This window comes from Balaenoptera musculus, chromosome 9 (assembly GCF_009873245.2).
Source record: "Balaenoptera musculus isolate JJ_BM4_2016_0621 chromosome 9, mBalMus1.pri.v3, whole genome shotgun sequence".
In the NCBI taxonomy this organism is placed as follows: Eukaryota; Metazoa; Chordata; class Mammalia; order Artiodactyla; family Balaenopteridae; genus Balaenoptera; species Balaenoptera musculus.
In genome coordinates, this window is record NC_045793.1 from 87013635 (window position 1) to 87038992 (window position 25358).

Here is a 25358-nt window from a genome sequence, read left to right on the forward strand (position 1 = left end):
CTATAATGCCACTGTTTCCTGGTTTTCCTTTATCCCTTGATTGTTCATTTCTTTTTTTACAGCTTTCTTTTAGTTTGCTCTTCACAAATTTTGGTGCTTACCAGGGTTCCCTCCTTGGTACTTTGAGATATTGTACCCAGAATCTGAAAGATCTTATTCATGCCCAAGTCTTCTACATCAGCTATATACAGAGTCCTCAGTATATCTTTACTTCCAGCCTAGATATCAAAATGTCTAAAACAGAACCACTTTCTGTCTTTCTCCAGTCCTATTCCAACTTAAGTTTGTTTGAATTGAGAGGCATTAGAAGCATCAAGTATATTGTTTTTGTCTCTGAAATATTTATAAATTAAGAAAAATTTACTAAGGCATACTTTTGTGTCTCTGTAGTAAATTTGTTGACAGTTTATAGAAATAACTAACAATGTATACTTCCAGAGTGCTGGTGTTAGTGAAAAAATATCGAGAATATTATTAGTTTAACAACATATATACTGAAAAGAGAAAATGAAATCTGCTATTCAAAATCTACAATTTGATTTCTTTAAGTATTTATAAACCAGAATCATATGACTGACTAAATCTAATACAACAAACATAAGCCTTCCTCTCTAGATCTGTCTCCAAAAACTGCAATGTACTCTAAACAACTGATTAACTTGCTTACTGTAGCCATACTGAAAAAACAAAGTATACTATTTTTATCAATCTTATGCTCTTGGGATTTTATTTTCAGTTAATGAAGTATTCTTTGTGGAACACAATGAAATTCTGCCAATTACCTCTATTTCATGAATAAGAAAGAAGATGGACTAAGCATGTAATACAAACTCACATGCATATAAAAACTTGAGCACATATCCCGAAATAAAACCCTGACATAAGCTGAATGAACATTTTTCTGTTAACACTCATTTACCACTTTTTAGAATTATTTTTTCATTTACTGAAGAAAAATAGGAGCCAAACTTTTAAAAAGGTATATGAGAAAGGTTTAAAATTCAGAACACTGTACACTCATTTTTTTCCTTCAAAATTAGGAAAAGGCTACCACGGTTTGTTGTTGGAGGTAGATGACCATATAAATCACAAATATTAGTGTACACTTTGAGGGCCTCTACCTTGGCTCACTCTCAAAATCCAAATTAATAGATATCTGTGTAGCAAAAGTTTCTTAATTTCCTTTAAGGTCATTACAGTTTCTTTAGGACTCTACAGAACTGATATGGGAGACAAAAAAATTAGAGAACTAACAGTTTATAGGTTTTAACTGGCTGCCTTCCACAGTAAATACCAAAATGGAAATCAAACAGGAAGGAACTGCTGAGAAGTGTTGGTGTACAGTTAACATCCTGAGCATTTAAACACTGAGACCTAAACCCACCTATACAGGCTTTCTGATCTTCCTTAGAGAAGTATGCAAAGGCATTCCAGAGACTATAATAGCTACCACATCTTGCCTTAGTTGTTGTAAGCTTTTACTTTTGTAAAGCAGGATCTCATTAAGGTACAGCAACTCAATGCCAAGACACAACCATAGTCACCTCACCCAACTTTATTCAACTTCTGTCAAACTTTTAAGGGGAAAAAATTGGTGAATCCTATACAAAGGAAGTCCTACTTTGAGGGAAGGTCAATCAGTTTGGGCAGATCTATGCTCGGGACAAGACACAGTATAAGTCATTCTAACAGTTTTATTACTGATCTTCCACTGTGTCTCCTTTTAAAAATAATTCAGTAACTCAATCTTAACTCCACATTGTAATGGGAAAACCAACATTTAGTGAAGACCAAGTATGTGCCAGGTCCTATATGTAGCATTTTCACATACTTTATTTCATTTAATTCTTAGGACAATACTTAAACAAACAAAAAAACCCCCAAGATCAAATAAATTAAGTGGCTTACTCACGACTTCAGAGCTAGTAAGTGGATGAAAAGGATTTGAAACTAAATCATTCTGACTCTATCTGTAGTCTTTCCATACTACCATCTAACTGACCTAGCTACCCTGAAAGAAAAGAGGGAAAAAGGGGGATAGGAATATATATTGATTTTAACTATTATAAATGAGAGCTTAGTATGAAAGTAAGAAAATCTAGAAAGAAATAAACTCATCTTTGCCAGTGATGTTATTAAACATCTTCACATAACCTCTTCAACATGCATACAATTTTTGACAATCATATTACCTGTTCAGTCATTAGAAAACTGAAATAAATCTTAGGAATAGCTAAAATTTTAGTTGTACCACATACCAAAAGATGAGCTATAGTCAATTCATGGTTATGCTGACTGTTCTGGTATAGTATACTACTGAAATTTTATCTAAATTGAAAAGAATTTTTTATAGTACACCATTAAAAAAGTCAGTTGCCATACATATGCTACATCCTAAACAAAAGAATATAAGAAAAGTTATAAAAAAAAAACTTAGAAATATTCAGAATTTTTTTGTTTTAGTAACAATGAGTAAAAGATAAGTATCCTTTCAAAGAAAATGTGACGTACAATACCTGCGGGTCCTTGGTGGTTTTGGAGGGGGAGAATCTTGTTTGTCAGGATCTATGGAGCTGACCATATTTTCAGTGTTAATTTCATTCTGCCAAGAAAAAAAAAATGCTTCATTAAAGTTAGGGGAAAAATAATTTTCCTTCCTCATGTTTCAAATAAATTGTTATTGGGCTTGTGAATTTTTAAAACAATGAGAATTTTGCCAAATAATAAAATAGGTGTTATGTCCTCTGTGTTTAAGCCCGAAAGACCAAATTCAATGAGAAAAATTAATATCAAAAAAACAGTCCATATCCAGTTACCAAGAAAATCAACCGTGTAGAGCAGCATTTCAACATATTTCAAATGCTACTGTAAAGAAACAGATTTCCCAAGAAGATCTTTTTTTCAGGCATTACTACCACAAGATTTGTAATGTGCACATAGGGGGAAAAAAACAAGGTAAGTCTTATATCCTTCACCTTTCCCAGACTTTTTTGGGACTCCTATTGCTACCTACTACTCTAAAAGGAATGATCCTGAGTCAATACAGTTCTTATACAACCTGTAAGAACCTCAGGTTGTATTTAGGATTGTGAATAGAGGAGATGTGAAATTATTATATAAAACATTGTCTTGAATTAGTTTCAGCCTCAGAAAGTACCTCATTTTTATATAGCTAGGCTTTTTTAATTCTGGGCCAGAAGACAAGAATGGTTTCCACCCTTGCCTACATCTCAGATAATTTTAGGAAAAAAGCCATCTTTGCATATACTATAATCAATTAAGGAACTCTGAAACTGTAGTTGACTTTTTTTTGGTTTTAAAGTCAAAAGACACTTCTACCATGTCCATCATGGCATCTTCTTTGTCTATATAACTGTTTCTTGCCAGTGTCCTTTTTTAATAAGTACTCCCAACAAAAGGAAACAGAGACCTCAAGTTTACAGCAATTTTTAATGGACCCTGTTTCCTAATATCAGATGCATTAGAAGTGTCTTACTATGCATCTTGTTCTGACCAAAACAAGAGTTACATTATGAGACTGAAAGCTTGCATCCTTAATTACAGCTACCTATCAAATCAGAGGCATCTGCTGCAGGGATATCTGCTATAGATAGGATAACCACATAATCTATTGTCCAAATCAGGGCTTTTACACCTAGACAGCAAGTATAAACTGGTTTTGCCTCGAGTAAATCAGGACTTTGTTACCACACTTTTAGATCCTCAGATATTACCAGAATTTAAAGACTCCTCTCATCATAAAGATTCCTCTCACATATTAGTGACTCATTTGCTTATTATTTCTATTAATTAAACAATCATATTCCCATAACACTCATTAATATTTTTGTACCAAAATCTATAAATATTCTTATTAAGTAGGCTAAATAAAGATTAGTGAACCATATGAAACTGCTTCGACTGAACTGTTGTTTCTAACCTACAAAAACACATCAATTTTTTACAATTTCAACATAAACAGCCTCGTGTCACGTCAAGTCAGGTTTTGCTGCCAAATACCAAATGCGCACACACACACACACACACACACACACACACACACACAAACCAACTGTAGGTTTTCAGTGCATTTTAGATTTTGGAACAGCAGGTAAGGCATTGTGGATCTATATGTGAAAGGCAATGAACAGTAAGCACTGGAAAGGATACAAAAATGGACATAGCCTTTAACTTCAAGAACTGTACTGTCATCAAACAAAAAAGTGAAAGGGTAATGATAAAACCATAAAGTGGTAAAATCAGTACAATGAAGCTATGAAATAAGAGAAAGGAGATGTTATAGGTGAGAATATTAAGAATATACTTGGGAAAATATTAAGGTAGCATGTCGAATGGCATTAAGGGGTGGATAAGACACTGACAAAAGAGAACAGAGGATGGAAGTATGGAACAGGTAGGAATGGAACAGGAAGAGAAAGTAAGGGTATATGTAGGCAAATAACTAACTACATGTGACAAAGGAAAGAAGGTGTCATGAAGGATTCCTCATTCTGGGTGAATGAAAGCTATTAACAGAAAGGGACAAGACAGGAAAAGAACTTCTGGGGGAGGTAAGGTTTTTGAGCATGTTGAATTTCATATGATTAAAGGAATCCATGTGGCAATGCAGAACTGCAGCTCAGAGAGCCACTGCCCACACAGCATGAACAAAACCTCCTAGTCACTGGACTTGAGAATAAAACAATGTTCTTGGATTCCTAGTTTTTACCTACAATAATGTTTGCTGTACTTTTATATCTTCTGATCCTCTTATATGTACAGCTTTTGTCCCCACATTTGTCCTAATGTATACAGCTCTCTTTGGCTATTTTTATTACCAGTTAGAACAATCACCAACTTTTGAAATTGAAAGGAATTTTAGAAATTAAAGAATCTACTGGAGATTAGGTTCTAGTGTGTTCTTTTGTTTCAAGCAGAGCTTGCTAAAGCTATTTTTTTTTTAACTTTTGACCACCTTTACCCATTTTGCTAAAGTGTATTAATATTTTTTCTGTATTAATATTTCCACATAACAGAGCTTTATCAAGGGCCACAAAAGAAAAAAATCAGAACCTAATTATCAAATATATAAGGTATATTATCAGCTGCAGAACAAAATAAATATTAAAACAAGGTACTTTAAATAAAAAAACTTTACATAGGAAAAAAATTTAGAATTCAATAATATCACATCTAAAATGTACAACACAAGCAAAACAGAAGGACCATAACACAAACTATTGTTGCTGTTAATCACCCTAGAACTGAAAATCCTGGTGTCAACTGGTGGTAGTATCTTTTATATACAAGATAAAAAGGCATGTGCGCATACCTTAGAGATGCTTGCTTACTGAGGTGTTTCTAAATCCCAAGTCAAATGCTACTGGATTCCAAAATAAATTTTCTCTTTACATCTTCTACTCTGAGAAATGATTTTAGTTGTAAATACCTCTAACAAATAACATTTATCATAAAGTCATATTGCTGATTAGCATTTCAAACTAAAATCTCTACAAAAATAATTTGGGGACATAGAGCTTTAAGAGCTTTTTAAACAATTCCTTAACTTTACTTCTAAATTAAGTTGTCAGAGAAATAATAAATGGAGATTTATGATTGTTTTTCAGAGCATAGGTTCAGAAAGATAAGTAACATATTTCAAATCATTTTACTCAACCACATAGCTTTAAGATAATTTTCCCGAATTTTTTAGATCCTACATTTTCTCTAACTGGGATTTATGGTTTCCAACCATATATAAACATGTTATAAAAACAGTCATTTATATTTTAAACTACCTAGAAAATAAGATTCCTTAAGAGGAAAACATTAAAACTTTATCTAGAACGATATGCTATCTTTTCTCCTATCCACTTGTCCTTCCACCTTTTTATCCATTCATGCATTGAGATACATAGTACCAGACATTATGGTACACAACCTTTGGCAAAATATTTATTCTCATAAACTATAGTTTCTCAGAATGGATTCTATAGAAAATTGTTTTTCCCTTTTGCAAAATAGGAAAAAACATCTTGTACAAATGGCAAATTCAGCAGTCATCATGTCAGCTTTAACAAAACACAAGGACATAATCTAATTTTTTTTTTTTAATTATTTATTTATTTATTTATTTTTGGCTGTGTTGGTTCTTTGTTTCTTTCTGTGCAAGGGCTTTCTCCAGTTGGGGCAAGTGGGGGCCACTCTTCATCGCGGTGCGCGGGACTCTCACCATCGCGGCCTCTCCCGTTGCAGAGCACAGGCTCCAGACGCGCAGGCTCAGCAATTGTGGCTCACGGGCCCAGTTGCTCCGCGGCATGTGGGATCCTCCCAGACCAGGGCTCGAACCCGTGTCCCCTGCATTGGCAGGCAGACTCTCAACCACTGCGCCACCAGGGAAGCCCTAATCTAATATTTTAAGTTCAGTTAGCAAGCAAACATGTAGTGTGTGTCTCCTATATAACCAGTCAATGAGATAAGAAAGTAGGATTGAAGTAACCGCTATCTGCTGTTGGATGCTATTTCATCTAATCTCATGTAATGTATGATTTTTCTTGTATTCCTTAGGGATTTGTAAACCTTTGACCTATCAGACAGAAACAATCTATAACAAAATTGTAATTGTAGTGTGGAGTTCAGGCTAGTAAAAAGGAAGTTTATGAATAAAACCTAAAAAAAAAAAAATCAGGTAATGAGAAAAACGAAGATGAGAGAGTAATGCAATATTTTTCACATATTTTTTTGGAAATAAATATAGTTAAAACCTTTAAAAATACAACATTGAACATTGCCTTAAAATTTTTTTCTAGCAAAGGCAACAAAAGTAAATTTAAGCAAGTGGTATTATATCACACTAAAAAGCTTCTGCATAGCAAAGGAAACCTCAAGAAAATGAAAAGGCAACCTACCAAATGGGAAAAAATATTTGCATATCATATATCTGATAAGGGGTTAATATCCAAAAAAATATAAGGAATTCATATAATTCAGTAGCCAAAAAAAAAAAAAAACTCACAAACAAGTCGATTAAAAAGTGAGAAGATGGGCTTCCCTGGTGGCGCAGTGGTTGAGAGTCCACCTGCCAATGCAGGTGACACGGGTTCGAGCCCTGGTCCGGGAGGATCCCACATGCCGCGGAGCAACTGGGCCCGTGTGCCACAACTGCTGAGCCTGCGCTCTGGAGCCTGCGAGCCACAACTACTGAGCCAGCGTGCTGCAACTGCTGAAGCCCCACGTCTAGGGCCCGTGCTCCGCAACAGGAGAAGCCACCTCAATGAGAGGCCCATGCACCGCGACGAGGAGTGGCCCCCACTCGCCGCAACTAGAGAAAGCCCATGTGCAGCGGTGAAGACCCAGCGCAGCCAAAAATAAATTTAAAAAAAAAAAAAAAAAAAAGTGAGAAGATCATTTGAATAGACATTTTTCCAAAAAGACATCCAGATGGCCAACAGGTACATGAAAAGGTGCACAACATTACTAACCTTCAGGGAAATGCAAATCAAAACCACAATGAGACCTCACACCTGTCAAAATGGCTATTATCAAAAAGACAAGAAAAAAGTGTTGAAGAGGATGTAAAGAAAAGGGAACCTTTGTGTATTGTTGGTGGAAATGCAAATTGGTGCAGCCACTATACAAAACAGCATGGAGGTTCCTCAAAAAATTAAAAATAGAACTACCATATGATCCAGCAATTCCATTTATGCATATTTATCTGAAGAAAACAAAAACACTAACTCGAAAAGATACATGTACCCCCATGTTCACTGCAGCATCATTTACAACCTAACTGTGCACTGATGAACAGATAAAGAAAATGTGGTATTAAAAAAAAAAAAAGAAAATGTAGTGTGTACACACACACACACACACACACACAGAGGAATATTATTCAGCCATAAAAAAGAATAAAACCTTGCCATTTGCAACAACATGAATGGAACTTGAGGGCATTACACCAAGTGAACTAAGTCAGAGAAAAGACAAATGCTGTATGATCTCATATGTGGAATCAAAAAACAAAAAACGGGGGCTTCCCTGGCGGCGCAGTGGTTGAGAATCTGCCTGCCAATGCAGGGGACACGGGTTCGAGCCCTGGTCTGGGAAGATCCCACATGCCACGGAGCAACTAGGCCCGTGAGCCAAAACTACTGAGCCTGCGCGTCTGGAGCCTGTGCTCCGCAACAAGAGAGGCCACGACAGTGAGAGGCCCGCGCACCGCGATGAAGAGTGGCCCCCTCTCGCCGCAACTAGAGAAAGCCCTCACACAGAAACGAAGACCCAACACAGCCATAAATAAATAAATAAAATTAAAAAAACAAAAAAAACAAAAAACGGAACTCGTATATACAGAGAACAGATTGGTGCTTGCCAGAGGTGGTATTGGTGGTGGGGCCCAAAGTGGGTGAAACAGGGTCAAAAGTTGCAAACTTCCAGTTATAAAATAAGTAAGTCACAGGCTATAATGTACAGTTTGGTGACTACAGTTAATAATACTGTATTTTATATTTGAAGATTCCTAAGAGTAAATCTTAAAAGTTCTCTCCACAAGAAAAAAAAAATTCTGTAACTATGTATGATGATGGATGTTAACTAGACTTATTGTAGTGATAACTGCACAATATATGCAAATATTGAATCACTATGTTGTACACCTGAAAGTAACATGTTACATGTCAATTATATCTCAATAAAAATTAATTAAAAATTTTTCTAGCTGATTCACTTTGCTGTACAGCAGAAACACAACATTGTAAAGCAACTATACTCCAATAAAAATTAATTTTAAAAAAAGAAAAAATTTTCTACACATTAAAAAACTTTTTCACTTCTAGAAATAAGGAAATGGTATAACTCTGAAGTATAAAAACCTTAACTTTGAAATTAATATTGCATTTATGGAAAAAAACAAATATTTTTCAATTAACGTTTAAAGAAAAAGTAGCCTATTTAGCTTTTTGAAACATTAAAGGAGTCTCAATTTAGATAAAATTATACACAGTAATATATATGCATTCTATTCTATATTATAAAATACTTGGCTTCATTGAGCACAGGTTATAACAGGCTTTAGTTAAACTAAAGGGAAAACAGAGGTGATAATATATGAGGCATAGTTGCAAAATGATTTCTGTGTTAACAAAGGAAATAAGAATGAGGTCACATATATGAATCTTAAAAATCTGAAACTATCACCTGTCTAATAAAGGAAATACACTGTCCCAAAAACCCATGGATTAATATTAGATTATTTTAACACACTGATGTAAGCATTTGGTTAACAAATCTCTCATTTGTAACACCAAGAAATTTCAAATAGTCTGGGAAATTACCAAAACCATACAAAGGGGGAAAAGAAAAACAGCGGTTATAAATTTTGCCACTAATTTCCTCATTTTACTTCAGTTATTGGAGCTAAATTGGTTTATCATGCGATAGTCATCTTAGATTCAATAATAAAGATGTAAAGAAATTCATCCAAAAAAACAGCCCGATACCTTCAAGGATAAGAAGATATATAGAGGAGATAAGAGAAATACTTTAAAAAGAGACAGAAATGAGAACGCTGTGAGAAAAGAGTATTTTTGTCAGGTCAAAACTTTGAATATCCAATAAATTCTAACGCTAAAATAACAGTGAACTAAAACAAGCCCCAAAGGGACTTAATTATGGTCCTATATTTCTACATAATTAAAAAGCATGTACAAAATAATGACAAAGCTTTATATCATCATGACCAAGAACAAAATAAAATTCATGTAGAATCAACTCAGAATTACTTTGGTTGGATGGAAGGGGAGAGAGAAAAATGCAGTTGATTTGTTAAAAGTAATTTACACTTGAAACAATATTGAATTATATAACTTTTGACTGAGATCTACATTCATAACTATATTTTACTTAGAATATTATTTAACTTGTACTGGAGTCATTATATATCACAATAGAGATTCAAAGAGGAAGAAGGAAAGGAGTTAAAAAATCAAAGTTAAATAAAAATAATTACTGTAACGGATATTCTCAGATAAAACACAAGATGGCAATTAAAAAGCTAAATATCACATCTTGGTAAAAAGTAAAAGTTTTCTAAAATTAATAGGTGAAGAATACCTACCACTCCATCAGCAATTTTCTGGGCTCCATGAATTTCATATAGTTGTAGCTGTTTTTCAAACAGTTGGGCGATAGCTCTATGAACAAGCTCATACTGCTCCTATTAGGGAGATGAAACGATAAACAAGGGAAAAGACATTAAAAAAAATAAGAAGGCATTTATAAAAATATAGTTTATAAAGTGAAACAAAAAACTATACCTTAGTTTGTACTGCAGAATGCCTCTGTGTTCTCATTTCTTGTATTAAGTTGAAAACATTAAATTCCTCTGGTATTTTCTAAAACAAAGAATTTAAAACATGAACTCTGGACAACTGTTCAGAAAAAACAGTAAAATAGTCTTCAACTCAGCTTTTCACACAGAGCTTATATATGTGCTGGGTAACTGAAAATTTATTGAGCACTATCTATCATATATCAGAGACTGTGCTTAGTCAAGAACTAATCTTGACACTCAGCACTCAAGCTAGTGAGCTAGATATGTGAACAAATAAATATGTCCAGCCAACGTATGGTTGCAGTACAGTGGGAATAAACATGCTGTGACTAACTCTGGTGTGTGAGTGAAAAGTGAAATATACATAAGCATGGCGGATTAAATGTATAATCTATTTGGGGAATTGAGAACCTTGATGTAGATAAAACTGACTAAAAGACTGAAAGAAGGAGAGCAATTCAAAGGAGGAGAAAAGATAAGGCTACTTGGCATCAGACTGCAAACATAATAGAGTCTGAACTCATTCTATAGGCCAGTGTTTCCTGGGCTGGCTACTTAATGACCAGCTAAGAGAGCTACATCTCTGGAGACTGTGAAACATCCTAGACAATTCGTTTGTACATCTGGAATTACAACTACTGCAACAGGCAGCCATGACATGAGCAGATCTGATATTTGGGTAACTTTTGTAGCAGGGAAGATGACAGAGTGAAAAGGGGAGAAACTGGTGGAGGCTTACTGAAGCAGTCCAGAAAAACAGAAAGGTAGATTTAAGGCACATTTCTGAGGCAGAATTACTAGAACTTGGTGATCAACAAGAATATTTTGGAGTGATAAAGAAGAGAGAAGAGTTAAACATGATTTCCAGGTTCACCGCTTGGGAGTCTTTATATACACCAGAAGAGTTTTATATCAATTCCTAAACTAAGGCTTAAGATTATATTTATGTTACGTCAAACTCAATCAAATGGGAACTGTGTTCAAAATACACAGCTTTCGAAATGACAAGATGTTTCTTTGCTAGTGTTCAACCAAATGCCTCTTCCCACCCCAATTTTAATCTTTGACTTTTATGTTAAAATGTGTTAAAATCTAGCATTTTTGTTCACTTAAAAATTTTCATACAAGTGTTAGGAGATGATTTGTTTAGGGGGAATACAAAAATAAAATTTAACAGAGGGCTTTTTGAAAAACTATTTAAAATTTAAATATTCCGGGGCTTCCCTGGTGGCACAGTGGTTGGGAGTCTGCCTGCCAATGCAGGGGACACGGGTTCGAGCCCTGCTCCGGGAAGATCCCACATGCCGTGGAGCAACTAAGCCCGTGCGCCACAACTACTGAGCCTGCGCGCCACAACTACTGAAGCCCACATGCCTAGAGCCCGTGCTCCGCAACAAGAGAAGCCACTGCAATGAGAAGCCTGCTCACTGCAACTAGAGAAAGCCCGCATGCAGCGATGAAGACCCAACGCAGCCAAAAGTAAATAAATAAAATAAATAAATTTTAAAAACAATTAAATATTCCCTAAGTGAAAAATGGAACGAAGGCAGGGAAATAAAGGATAGAAGGAAGAAAGAAGGAAAAAGAAACTAAATATTTTATTATTCCTATTTTATATGACATAGATTGACAAATTCATAGAAACTATAAAGCTATGAAGAATAAAAGCTTCTCCCTAATGCATAGAAAATAAACATACTATAGAACCAGCAAATAAACCAAATCTACATACAATGAGGAGACTTGTGCTTTTCAAATCTGTAATGAGGGCTATGTCTTTATATCCTCCATAGTATCAAACCCAATTTCTTGGAAATAGTACTGGTAGCAACAATAATACCAGGGATAGTAAGAGAAACGAACATTAAATTTAGCACTTGCTACATGTCACACATAGTACTGAGGAACTTTACAAACTTTCTTAAGAACTTATTTAATTCTTTGAGTTATTAACATTATGATTCCCATTTTCAGATAAAGAAATTGTGGCACAATGAGATTAAGTAAATCAACCAAGATCCCACAGCTAGTAAATGAGAGAGCCAGAATTTTAATCTGGGAAGTTTGGCTGCAGTTAGCATTCTTAACCACCATACTATATAATGTTTCCAGTTAGGCATAAATATTTACTGAATTGATTATACTTATACATAGAATAAATATAAAAGGCAACAAGAGTGCTGTATTTGGAAAAGTCAATGCAGAGTTTACATGCCTAATGTAGGTATTAATTCATCCAGAACAAATGGATGACAATATGTTTATCTTGCTGCCCAGTGTATTACCTCAAGGTAATATGCATCATTTATACCTTTCACTGCCTTTATCTCTTACATAGCAAAGCTACTTCTAAAAAAGTAACATGTATAACAAAACATATGCTATAATTTACTGCAATTAATCATCAAGTTTGAAAATCATAACAGATCAATTAGATATAATGATACATAAAAATTATTCTTACCCCAGCTTTTAGTAAATTCCACGTATAATCTATGGCACAAATGGCACCTGTTCTTCCACAGCCTGCACTGTAGATATAAAATTTGAAAAAACAATTTGATTTTTGTGATAAAAGAACCGTTAAGTAAATGTGGGTGGACATGTTAATATTCAGAAGCAAAAAATCATTTAAGAAATCTGACAAAATTCTACTTATTTAGTAAACAAACTACAACTTATAGCGTGTGCATGGCAAACATCCTTAACATTAAGATTTATATCTTGTTTTCATTTAATTTAAGGAACTTCCAAAAGTAACTCACAGAATACCTAGAAGCCTTCACTTTGAAAGTCTGTCTACCTCAGAAAACCTTGTCTAGCTAACAAAATACCTTGCAGATATAAATTTATACTATGTTCTAGATGGCTCTGGTGCTTTAGAGTAGAGGAGAAAACTACATCATTTCAATTGCAAAAGGTATAGGAAAGACGAAGAATGCTGCAAGCCCTAGAAACTGGTTTGAACACCAGCAGTGATTTCACCAAAGAAACAAAAGCCACTAATGCTCTCTAATCTCCTGAAGAACTAATAGAACCTGGAGAATGTAAAGTAAAATACCACAGGTTAGTTATTTTAAAATATGACAGAAATACTTTAAAGCAACTGATTTTCAGCTAGAGGGAGGCATATGCACCTAAGGATTGAGAATCACTATGAGTAATTAAAGATGTTCCTGACATCACTGGAATAATTTTAGGCAGAAAAAAAGTTGGGCAGCACTTTAATGCATATTTTGAAACTTTTAGAAGTATCAGTAGTTTGTTAAACATGTAATCTAAGAATTCCTGATAAAGTACATTATAAGCAACTTAGTATGGTTTTTAAAAAGCTCTTAACAATAAACAATAATATTAATTTTAAACCACTGATACATTTGTCAATTCCACACATCAGAACATTTCTAAAATTTTGGAGTTAACAGTTACTAGGGCTAAACGATATATATTTAAAACTTGATGGTTAAAAGTGTGATATTACAGAGACAAAGAAAACCAGATCAATGCAACACAATAGAAAATTCAGAAACAGATTTGAGTATATTTAAGTATTTATTACATAATGGTGGATTCTCCAATTAAAGCGGAAAGACTAGACCATTCAATAAATAGTACAGGGAAAGTTAGTTAAAGCAAAAATTAGATTCTTACCTTTTATCTTAATCACAAAAATATTCCAGATGCATTAAAAATATAATGTTTTAAAAAACCTACAAGTGTATTTTTACGCACTACTGTGTTAGGGAAGGACTTTCTAAGCATATGTCAAGGGACACAAATCGTTAATGAAGATATTCACAATTACGTATGGTAAAACATAGGCAGAATAAAAACCATGAAAAACCAGAGCACTTACAACATGACTACACGTTAACATCTTCAACATATAAAGATATATAAAGAATTCATAACGTATAATTATTGAGATGAAAATCACTGGCAAAGTAAACAAGCAATTCACAAAAGAATATAAATGGCCAAGAAAAAAAAAGCTTGCCTGTCACACTGACACTGAAACAAAAAGATAAAAGTATTGGGAAGAATATGGGGAAATGGGCATTCCCACAAATAAACCAGCAGTGGTATGCTTAATTATAATGAGCATCAAATTTATGGATAACAAATTTTAAAATATACACTAAAAGTATGGAAAAGTTCATGTCCTTTAACTTAGAAATCCCACTTTTAGATATCTATTCTAATGAATTACAGATGTGTTCAAAGATTTCACCAGAAGATTGGCCACTGGATATTTAAATTGTTGTTTAAAATAGCTGAAAATGAATGGGGTAATAAATGAAATGCCAAGAAATGGAGGTTAAATATAAAATACAGTGCAGTCATAATGTATTCCAGAAGAAAATTTATATGACTTAGAAAGATGTACATAATATATGAAATGGGGAAACATTCTTAAAAAAAATACTATACACACAATGAAAGCACATACACTAAAATTTTAACAATGGTCATCTCTAGTGGGATTGTGAGTGACTCCTTCCTTTTATGTTTGTGCTATCTAAGTCACTACAGTTGCCATACTATTTTGGTTGTTCAAAAATATTAAATGATCAATTTATTTTTTTAAAGGAAAATCTTCCTGTCAAATTGGATTTATAAACTGTGTACATTGACCGGACAATATTAATAGAACAGGAAATAATTTCAACTAACTTGTAAAGAAGTTAAGCCAAAGCAATTTCTTTATCTTTTAATTCTACAATTAAATAGATCTTTTTCTTTTTAACCAGTTAACTACTTAATTAAAAAGTCAACTAACCACAGAATTAACTACAGAAAAATAATTTTAATTAACCAGATTGTTAACTTATTCCCACATCTCCATCAGCAAGGCACCTTTCTGGCCCATAAATAAAAACCAGCCCTTTCACTTCACTAGTATAGGCATCACAATCCAACCAACTGGCTAAGAAAACTATCTTTGGTGTTCCATTTCCACTAATATCTTTTAACTATTTAATTAACCAGTAAATCTCTGAGTCTGAAAAATTTCATTTATTGATGCTTTTTATAACAAATGTGAATGCAGATATAAGTCACTTAAAAAGATAAATTGTAGTTTTATAAGTACTATGGTTTTAAGTTTTTTAGAAGCATCGAACGTAAAATAAAAATTAAGAGAAGAAAAGCTGCCTCAGGATTCAAATAGATTTTACTATTTGGAAACCCATATAATGACCTATCTAATGAAATTCCAAAATTTAGGTTTCAAAATACCATACATTACCCATATTATAATGCCACCTATATTTCAAAGTATTTAATTTAAATATTTAGAAAATTATTTTGTACCTGCAATGAATACAAATAGGCACATCTTCATGTTCTTGGTATTTCCTCATTAAGCTTATCATGTCCAGAATAGAATCAAATGATGAGGGAACATCATGGTCTGGCCAGTTCACATAATGAAACTGATATAGCCTACGAGATTCCTTCAAGAATAACAAAAATTCAGCCATTATGAAAATACACTTGCAAATTTTAAAGCATACAGAAAAGCTGCAAATCTCACTTTTCTGCCATTTCTAAGATATGTAAGTCATATTTAGCACTTCCTTAAAAAAAGATAGCCTACATTTATCACATATAAAGTATTGATCTAAGGGGTTCACATGTAACAATTTACTTAATCCCCATGTAACACCATGGGGAAGGTATTGTTAATACTATCCTCATTTTATAGGCAAGGAAATTGAGACAGAAATAATAACATGCACAATGTTTCACAGCAAGTGACAGATATGGGATCTGAAAGCAGGCAGTCTTACTTCCAAAACCTACACTTTAACCATTATACTATGTATACTACTTAATTAATCTACAGTATTAAGTGGATGAGCAATATACCATAAGCATTATTTTAGAATCTATTGTAATCAGAAGACTAATAGACTAAATCAAAAAGAAAATTAGAAATGAACTTGTCCAAACCCAAACCTACTCAAATTATGGTGTGGGCTGCCACCCATCTCCCTACCCTTCAAGGGATCTGTGAGTTTCACACTACTTTTATAATAATACTAAGGTGTTATTTGCCGTTTTCATTCTCATTCTCTCATGAGTGTACAGCAGTCTTTTCAAGGCTATATGATTTAGGATGATGTCATCACTTTGAAAGGTAATGGAATGTCTGCTTGTGTATTCATGCTTTTAAAAATACTTCTCAGTTTTAATTTCAAATATAGTAAATATTAAAAGATATAACCCACAGAAACAAGAGCTCTTTGGAATCTTCAACAATTTTTAAGAATGTAAGAGTCCTGACATCAGAATGTTTTGAGAATGGCTATTCTGATGTTTAATAGAAAGAGCACCGCTTGGAATTCAGGTAAAATGTATTCAAATTCTACTTCTGCCATTAACTGAATAACTTCAGGTAAGCTACCTAACTTCTCAAAGATTCTTTATCTTCATCTATGGGCAATAGAGATAACAGTACCTACCACTATGAAGCTAGGAGGATTGAAATGCCTGATACAATACTGAAACTCAGTAAGGTACCTATCATTATTACTATAGATTAAAAAATAGCAACCAAATGATAATAATTGACTCAACTAAAGGGAAATGATTAGTCAGGTCAGGGGTTGCTAAGAGTACTGGAACCATGTCTACTTATAAACAGTAAGGAGTTGTTAAGTATGCTTACAATGCACTGTTTGGGGAAGAATGATGAGCTTCATGGCCAAGCTTAATTACTTATAGTGATTTAAAATTTAAGATAATAACAAAGAAATTGAGGAAGAATTGATAGCCATTCTCTAATGTCTATCAGATTTTTCTTTGATTCCTTCCTGGAGAAATTATCATTTTATATAGCTCTGAAACTAAACTCATGGGCCTCTAGTGAAAACAAATTATATCTAAATGAAGACAGCATTAATAGTGGCTTGTCTCTTTCTAAAAAATTGTAAACTAGTAAAAGTGGGTAATAATTATGTAAATAATACTATAATCTGTTTACTGCAATAGAGGAAAAATATTTGCAGCAAAGAAACCAACTATTCCAAATACAGTAAATTTAATTTAGGGTAAGTTGTTCTAAGTAAGTAATTATATTACTTTAATTGATAAACATAAGGCTCAAGATAATAAAATATTACATCTGATTTTCTTCTTCATTATTTTATATAACTAAAAAAATCAACAAACCTCCTTAACTATGTAAGGTAAGATAGTATATTATTTATATATATCCTCTCTTTAAAAACTATCCTTAGAATCTGTCTCTAAATGGAAAATACTTACATTTTGAAATTCAAGTAAGAGTGTCCTAATGAAGTAGTCTGTTCTTGCTTGTTCAGCTTCCTAAGTAAAGGGAAACACTTGTGAGTCAGTAGAACATTAAAACAAAACATACCAAAACAAACAATAACCTCATATTTAAAGTCCACAATATGAAATTAATCTTTAAAATTGCAGGTATGCCTGATAATTATAAAAACAACAATTCTAGAAGTCATCAATTTATCTAAGTTTTATTTATTTATTTATTTATAAACAGAAGTATCTGTTAACCAATTACTTAGCTAGGAGTCTATCATCCAACAAAATATTTGCAAAGTGACAACCATCCCCAGAATCATGTAACAGAAATAACACCTACAAACAAAATGTCACTCCTTAGTACTTACAAACATCTTCAACCATTTTATCTTTCCATTAAGCTTGATTTTCTCTACCCAACACTCAACTCTGAATTAACTGGATGCCTAATGTGGAAGGAAAAGGATGCACTCACAAAATCCCAAATTATTATTTTGGTTGATGACAACATAATCACTTTAAAAGTCTCTTACTATCATTTGTCAATATATTAGAAAGCTAACTATTCTTTTTGCCTTTTTAATTAAAACTACAGATAGGGTAGGACAGCAATTGTCAAGAGCAACAGGGTATGCTGCTTTATTAATTTTAAAAAATTCAATATTATCCCTGCTTTAATTTTTTAAACCATAGTAATTTATTTTGAACTTTTCAAGTAACATTGCAAGGGGACTTCCCTGGTGGTCCGATGGGTAAGACTCCACGCTCCCAATGCAGGGGGCCCGGGTTTGATCCCTGGTCAGGGAACTAGATCCCGCATGCATGTTGCAACTAAGAAGTCTGCATGCCACAACTAAGAAGCCTGCATGATGCAATGAAGGTCCCACGTGCCTCAACTAAGACCCGGCACAGCCAGAATAAATAAATATTAAAAAAAAAAAATAACATTAAGAGGAAAGTATGTTTTTATTTTCATTGTAACAAGAGTACGAATGAAAACATTGGTCCAAGACTTAACCTTTTCTCACCTATAAAGGGTGAGATAAATACTTTTGGCTTTGTGGGCCATAAAGTCTCTGTCTACTTTATGTTGCTGTTGTGATAGGCAAATATATAAATAAATGGGTGTGGTTGTACTCCAATAAAACTTCACTCACAAAACAGGCAATGAGCTAGAGTGACCCATGGACATTGTGCTGCTATCTGATCTAAGTGGTTACACGCAGCAACATGCTACTGAGCTCCAGCCTGCCCGTTGTCCACTGTTCACCAACACTTTACCCTCCTTCTCATCCCCGAACCAAGAGAGCTACTGATACTGTCCTGTCTCAGTCTCAAACCCTCTGATTGCCAAGTATAGTCAAGTCACGTACTATGGTTATTTTCACTACCTTGCTTTCTACTTATAAATTTGATTTTTTGTTTGCAACAGTGATAATGAATCCTGAGTTGTCTGAAACAACCACATGACATACAAATTACTTTCCATTTTGAAAGAAAAATTTTGCTTCTTCAGCATGAATTCCATCATTGACAAATCAAACCAGCTGTTACAAATCAAATCAAACCTCTTATCAAGAGGACTTTTTAAAATTACCTTTTAGTGCAACTGAAAAACCAACCCAAAAAGTCAATTCATCTTTTTCCAAATTATAAACTATTTCTTACTTTTCTCTATTCATTATTGTAAGTTGCTTACTATTTCTGATCCCCGACTGTTAAAAAATTTTAAGTTGTTTTGTTGTTGACTATTAATCACTATATGTGGTCTCTTGAACTGTGACATTCATTACAATTATCGTATTACATTTAAATTTACAAATGTTGAACACAACCATGCTGCACAGAACTAGGTTTCCTGGACTGTCCAGGGACTTAATATTGTAGAATACTTTCTGAACTGGTGAGGGGGTAGTGTTCCCTCACAGGAGTACAATATGGTTATGCATTGGTTTTTATTCATTCCAAACAATATGAAATGCAGTAGGATTTTTAAATTTTTTAAATTTAATCCACAAACAGTTAATTCTAACCAGGACTTCAGAGTATTGACTACACTTTAAATCCAGGCCATTTAACTATGAGTTACAGTTAACATTACAAAAATCACACTGTATTTATAAAGGAGACTGTGTAAAACAGTCTGAGTCCTTTTCTCCATAAACCTAGAAAGCACTAAATTTCTGGTAGCATCAGAGGAATTCATAAGTCCTAAGTACAAATAAGTCATAAAATTAAGGACTTCTTGAATTCACCAATGACGAGTAAAATCATAGAAATTATATTTCACTTAACCATGGAAAACAAAGTCAAAAACAAGCAATTATGAGATGGGTAATGTAATGGTTAATTTTATGTGTCAACCTGACTGGGCCATGGTGTGCTCAGATACTTGGTCATACGTTATTCTTGGCGTTCCTGTGAGGGAGTTTTGGGGTGAGATTAACATTTAAATCCGTGGACTTTGAGTAGTGCAGACTGCTCTCTCTAAGGTGGCTGGCCCTCATCCAATCAGTTAAGCCTTGAATAGAAAAAAAGGACCAGCCTCCTCCAAGTAAGAGAATTCTCCAGGAGACTGCTTTCATCTTAACACTAGCTCTTCTTGGTTCTACAGCAGAACCTGTCTTTGGACTGGAGCTGAACACCAGTTTGCCTGGGTCTCAGCCTGCCCACCTTCAGATCAGAACTATTTTATCAGCTCTCGGTCTCCAGGCTGCTACTCTTCAGCGTGAAACTGAAGCATCAGCTCCTCGTGGGTCTCCAGCTTGCCCACCCTCCCCTGCAGATTTTGTACTTGCCAGCCTCCATAATCATGTGAGCCAATTCCTTATGATAAACCTCTTTCTCTATATATGTAAACATCCTACTGCTTCTGTTTCTCTGGAAAACCGTGACTAATATAGGGAAGTTATTTAATTTTCATGTATGTTTAATCATGGTATTTTGAGTTGAGTAAATAAGACAATATATTTCTTTCAAGTGATTAAAAAAGACACCATCATGTGTCACCCAAAGCAAATTGTTGGTTCTATTCTAAAGCTTATATTTTACTTCTTTTTTGTTGTTCCTTCACTGTTTTTGTTCTTTAATTCATTTTCTCAGATTTGTGTTGTTAGTTTTAGAACTTGAATTTAATTCACTTCCACAGCTCATCAAATAGGTATATATTTTAAGTTTCAAATCAAGTTTTCTGCCATAAAAGATCAATCTCTACTTTCAGGATGGAAGTTCTCAAACCCATCTTTGTACATAATTATAACAATTCTGGGGAGAGTAACATAGATATGAAAGATTAGCATAATAAACTATACTTCAGTCATCAAGGATCTTTCTCATTTGTTGAATTTGAAACTAATACTTTATACCACTTTTCAAATAGATCACTCAAAGCAGTTATTTGTTTATTCTTAGATACATAACACTTATGATCAACTTATATACAAAGACTAACACAGAATTAACAAAATAAGGTACAAGGAAATTATACGTTTATGAAAAGTCATTCTCAAAGCTTCTTAATTTAAAAGCAGTATAAAAACAAACATTATTATTAATGTTTGTTTATTAAGTGTAGATTTACATGAAAACACTGAAGGCTTGGCTTATATAAAACCAGGTTCATACCATATTATAATTTAATTACTCATCAGTCTAACATACTCATTACCTGATTAAATAATATATATAAAAATAGGTACTTACACAAGAAATTTTAAATGGTGCAAATGTTATAGGGTCTTCTCCATACAAAGGCCAATAGCGCTCACATTTTTTCTGTTTTCCAAAAAAAAGTTAGTAAATAATTGACAATTTGTTTTACTTGAACTTTAACAAATATTTTGTGTTCAGGGTGTTCTTCCTTCCCAGAAAACAGAAAAACTGCCATCAATAGGCAAGGAGCTAGGAGCTCTCAGACCTACCCAACTAACCATAAAGGTGGGCTACCATGACCTCTCCAAGATTAGTCATAAGAACCTTATTAACATAAATGTATAAACTGTTCATTGCTACCGGCTTGGTATATAGAGTAGACTCCAAAGATCCTCCTCTAGGAAAGAAAAATCGCTTAAAAAAAAAGTGCCTGGCACAAGGAGGTCCATTCAGTATAAAAAGTTGCCAGGCAAGTTTTAATGCTTGTAAAATGACAATCTCTATAATAACTGGCTGAATTCTTGTTAAGTGTAAAATCTGTGGCATCGTGGAAAGAGCACTCCACTTGGTATCAGAAGAATTTTGCAAGTAGCAATTTTACTGTTTGGTTGACCTTTAGTTCCTTTACCTGTAAAAAATGGGAATAATAATCCTTATCTTATATGATTGTTTCAAGTACTAAATAAGAGTATATTTCAAATGTTCCACTGGTGGAACGCTATACAAGAATAATGTATTATTTAAACTATCCACTTTTGAGATTCTAGAAAGTGTAATCGAACAGTTTCCCCTTTTACTTTCCCATTTTAAACAGGTATAGATATAGTAGAATATTCAATTTTCATTGGTTTCTAATATCAAGCCCCATCATTTTAGAAACTTAGGTAAGTGAATGAAAGCCTAACTTTACAGAAGATCCAGTGATTCTGATGCAAGAAATGATGCAATTTTACCAAGACCCAATAAAATGAAACCCTTTAAGTGACAATTTAACTTAAAATAAACCTTTGGCAGTGGGAAATACATCAGTTCTTACTAAATTCTCATAGTTCCGTATATATAGTAAGTGGAATTGTTACCTATAGGCTAGAATTAACTGTAAGCTGACAATACTGCTCTCAGGGCAACAAAGTAGAACTGCCTAGTATGTCAGTTTAGCTTAGAGTAAATACTATTAATACTTTAGAAGCCTTAAAGCCACAAACTTCATTTCCCAGTAGAAGTTTATAGAAAATGATAAAATTAAATTATTTTGAAGGGTTTTTTTTTCTTGTTTTGCCTAGTAAAGTTTTAACATCTTGAAACAGAAAACAAGTTTATAGAAGATTAACTTAGTAAGAATGAAAGCTTGTGACTAACATGCCCCTCATTCAGACGAGCAATAACTGAGTAATGATTATATTGATATTTATATTTCAGGTATGAACTAATTACAATTGATACCAAAAATTATGTGTTAAACATCATATATACATAATCTATAATAATTTATCATTCATTTCAGAGATGAGGAAGCTGAAGCTCAGAGGGGACAGTTCAATATACCATGCTCCAACTGCTAGTAAAGTGTAGGTCTGTTTGATTTTATTACCTGTGCTCTTTCCATTAGGTCACATTCTAAGTCAAAGTCAAGGTTATCAAATAAATTCATAGTCCTAACTGACAAAACAACAAAACTGACTACTAACAAAACACTATGAATCAAAAAAAATTAGCTTCAAATATTTCTGCATGCAATACAACTTAATTTTTCAAGTATTATTACTGATATACAGTGTGAGCTTATTAATAGAATGAAGAGAAACAAAGCCTAAATCTTAAAAGTAACTGTAAAAAAATTAGGAAGGTGAAATTTAAATTTCCTAACCACTGATTAATAGTAATGGTACTGAAGTACATACTGACAATACTTAAACAGATAACTTAATTACTTAACAGTTTGTACTGTAATTACAATTACTTAATTACTTTCTCAGTTTGTTCATTTTCTAATCTTAGACTGTTCATTTTCTGTCCAATATTGCTAATACTTCCACTATTTGTAAATGATATGGTTGGGCGGAATGACAAAAATTACTAGTAAAAATATAAAGTTTTCCAATGATTTATACATCATAACATCTCACATAACTGAAAGATGTATTAACTTGTTTTATGCAACATATCCTTTACTGAAAATTTTAGTAAGAAGTTTTACAACTTTAAAATGACTTTTTACTTTAACTAATGAACTACCTTTGTATAAGGAAACTTCAAATCATCACATAATTTGTTTGATTTGTTTCTCACATGTACAGAAGCCCACACTTAAAAATGAAGACTTAGGAATTGATGCTGCAGGAGATCACAACAGTTTTGAAACTAATTTCACTTGGACAGAGTTTTTACCAATGTTAAAAATTTCAGATTAAGGAATTTTCTTCTCTTTGGAGATAAATTACAAAGATGTAGTGGTATTGGCAGACAGAAATTAGAATATTCAAGCTGTAAATTGATGAAAATTAATCAGAATTATTGAATTCATTTTTATTGCTCAATTTTATTCAATCCATAAAAAGTGTTCTACTTACACCACCATTAAATATTTGAAGACTACTAAGTAACAGTACAAAATCTATTAAATGTATTTATAAAATATAAAAGTTTATGGGCTTGGAGATTATGTGGCTCCTTTTGACGAAATAAAAGCAACTGCAGAACACAAAAAAAGAAAAGAAGTAACTATTTTAAAAACTAGGGCTAAGAGTATAATAAAAGACCAGGAATATATATCCCTAGAAATGAAGTAATAAAAAGAATACTCCACAATTATTTTAAGTGTTAATAGTTATACATACCCTTCCCATCTCAAATTCACGACAGGCCATTACAATGATCTAAAAAGAAGTCAGGGTGGGATGAGATAAAGAATATATCAGTTAAACACAATTTTGTTTTTTCAATAAAATATACATTTCAAGAATTATTTTTTATTCTGAGCAAAAGTATGCCTGGCCTGTCAAAAAAAAAAGTAGGTTTAATATTAAAGTATGAGTTAAAGAAATGATCAAGATCATTCCTTCTAAGTAAAGGGCTAACTAACTAAATATCAACAAATTAAATTGGCTTCAAATAACATGATGTATTTGATTTGAATTAAATTTTTTGAAGCTTAGAGACTTATTTCTGTCTTTTGAAATAATGTTAAAATAACGCATTCAGGATATTTACCCAAAAAAATAGCAATACTTTATATACATTTAATAAAATTATCAAGGTTGAATGTATTTAACTGTCTTTGATCATAAAGGTTATTACATTTGCTTACCCATCCCAACATTTTATAATGTAATATTTCAAACATACAGCAAAGTTGAAATAATTTTACAGTAAACTCTGTATAGGTACCATCTATTCTCTACCATTAACATTTCACAATAATTGTTTTTATCACATAGCTCTCCCTCCACTCATCTATCAGTCTATCTTATTTGGTAGTTGTCTTACTAGTACTGACATAGGACAAGATTCAAAGTATTATCACACCCTATTCTTGAAATATTTCAACAAGTTTGTCAAAATTTAATGAGAAATCCTAGCCATCAGTTGCTGTTTTTTAATAAACATTAGCTATAATTAACATATCATTATGGCTCAAAAGTCATGTCATTACATGTAATACTTACTACAACATTGTACTCCCATATCATCCTCCAAAAATCTATTACTGTATTTGCTAAAGGTCCTTGGGTTGCCACATATGCTTTTGGCCCATAAACACCCTAAAAGGGTTAAAAGCAAATTTCATATTTATTATGATTAACAAAAATATTTCCTTACCTAAATTTTAAGTTTTCAAATTTTATTAGTAATACTGCTGTTTTCACCTAAACCATTTCCAAATAATTTTTCTTTAATAGTACATAAAAGCATGGCGAAATATATTTCACTTCAGCTTCTGATGAAATGTTAACTACTTTTGTGTAATTATTAGACGTGATGCACAGTATTCATAATTAAACCTCCTTGTGCTAATTTTAAAATTATTGGTTACCTAGGAATTAAAAACAAAAGCCTTAGTACCTAGTCAACAAAGCTAACTCTAGCA

General features: G+C 33.0%; 1 protein-coding gene and 1 long non-coding RNA gene across 6 annotated transcripts in view; one reads left to right on the plus strand and one right to left on the minus strand.

Annotated features, from left to right (window-relative positions):
* Window positions 1-20991, plus strand: part of LOC118900715 — an 81142-nt gene extending 60151 nt beyond the window's left edge. For both annotated transcript variants that reach the window (XR_005021213.1, XR_005021211.1), the window contains exon 5: window positions 20235-20991. This is a non-coding gene — a long non-coding RNA (uncharacterized LOC118900715). The remainder of the gene's footprint in view (window positions 1-20234) is intronic.
* The window catches only part of PTPN12 (protein tyrosine phosphatase non-receptor type 12), a 90510-nt gene that overhangs the window by 18977 nt on the left and 46175 nt on the right, over window positions 1-25358 (minus strand). For all 4 annotated transcript variants that reach the window (XM_036863323.1, XM_036863321.1, XM_036863322.1 and 1 more), the window contains 9 exons: window positions 24937-25032; window positions 24109-24147; window positions 21323-21394; window positions 17603-17662; window positions 15644-15786; window positions 12795-12861; window positions 10314-10391; window positions 10115-10213; window positions 2517-2602 (listed from right to left, as the gene is read on the minus strand). In XM_036863323.1, the coding sequence (XP_036719218.1) occupies window positions 2517-2602; window positions 10115-10213; window positions 10314-10391; window positions 12795-12861; window positions 15644-15786; window positions 17603-17662; window positions 21323-21394; window positions 24109-24147; window positions 24937-25032 (740 nt within the window). The remainder of the gene's footprint in view (window positions 1-2516; window positions 2603-10114; window positions 10214-10313; window positions 10392-12794; window positions 12862-15643; window positions 15787-17602; window positions 17663-21322; window positions 21395-24108; window positions 24148-24936; window positions 25033-25358) is intronic.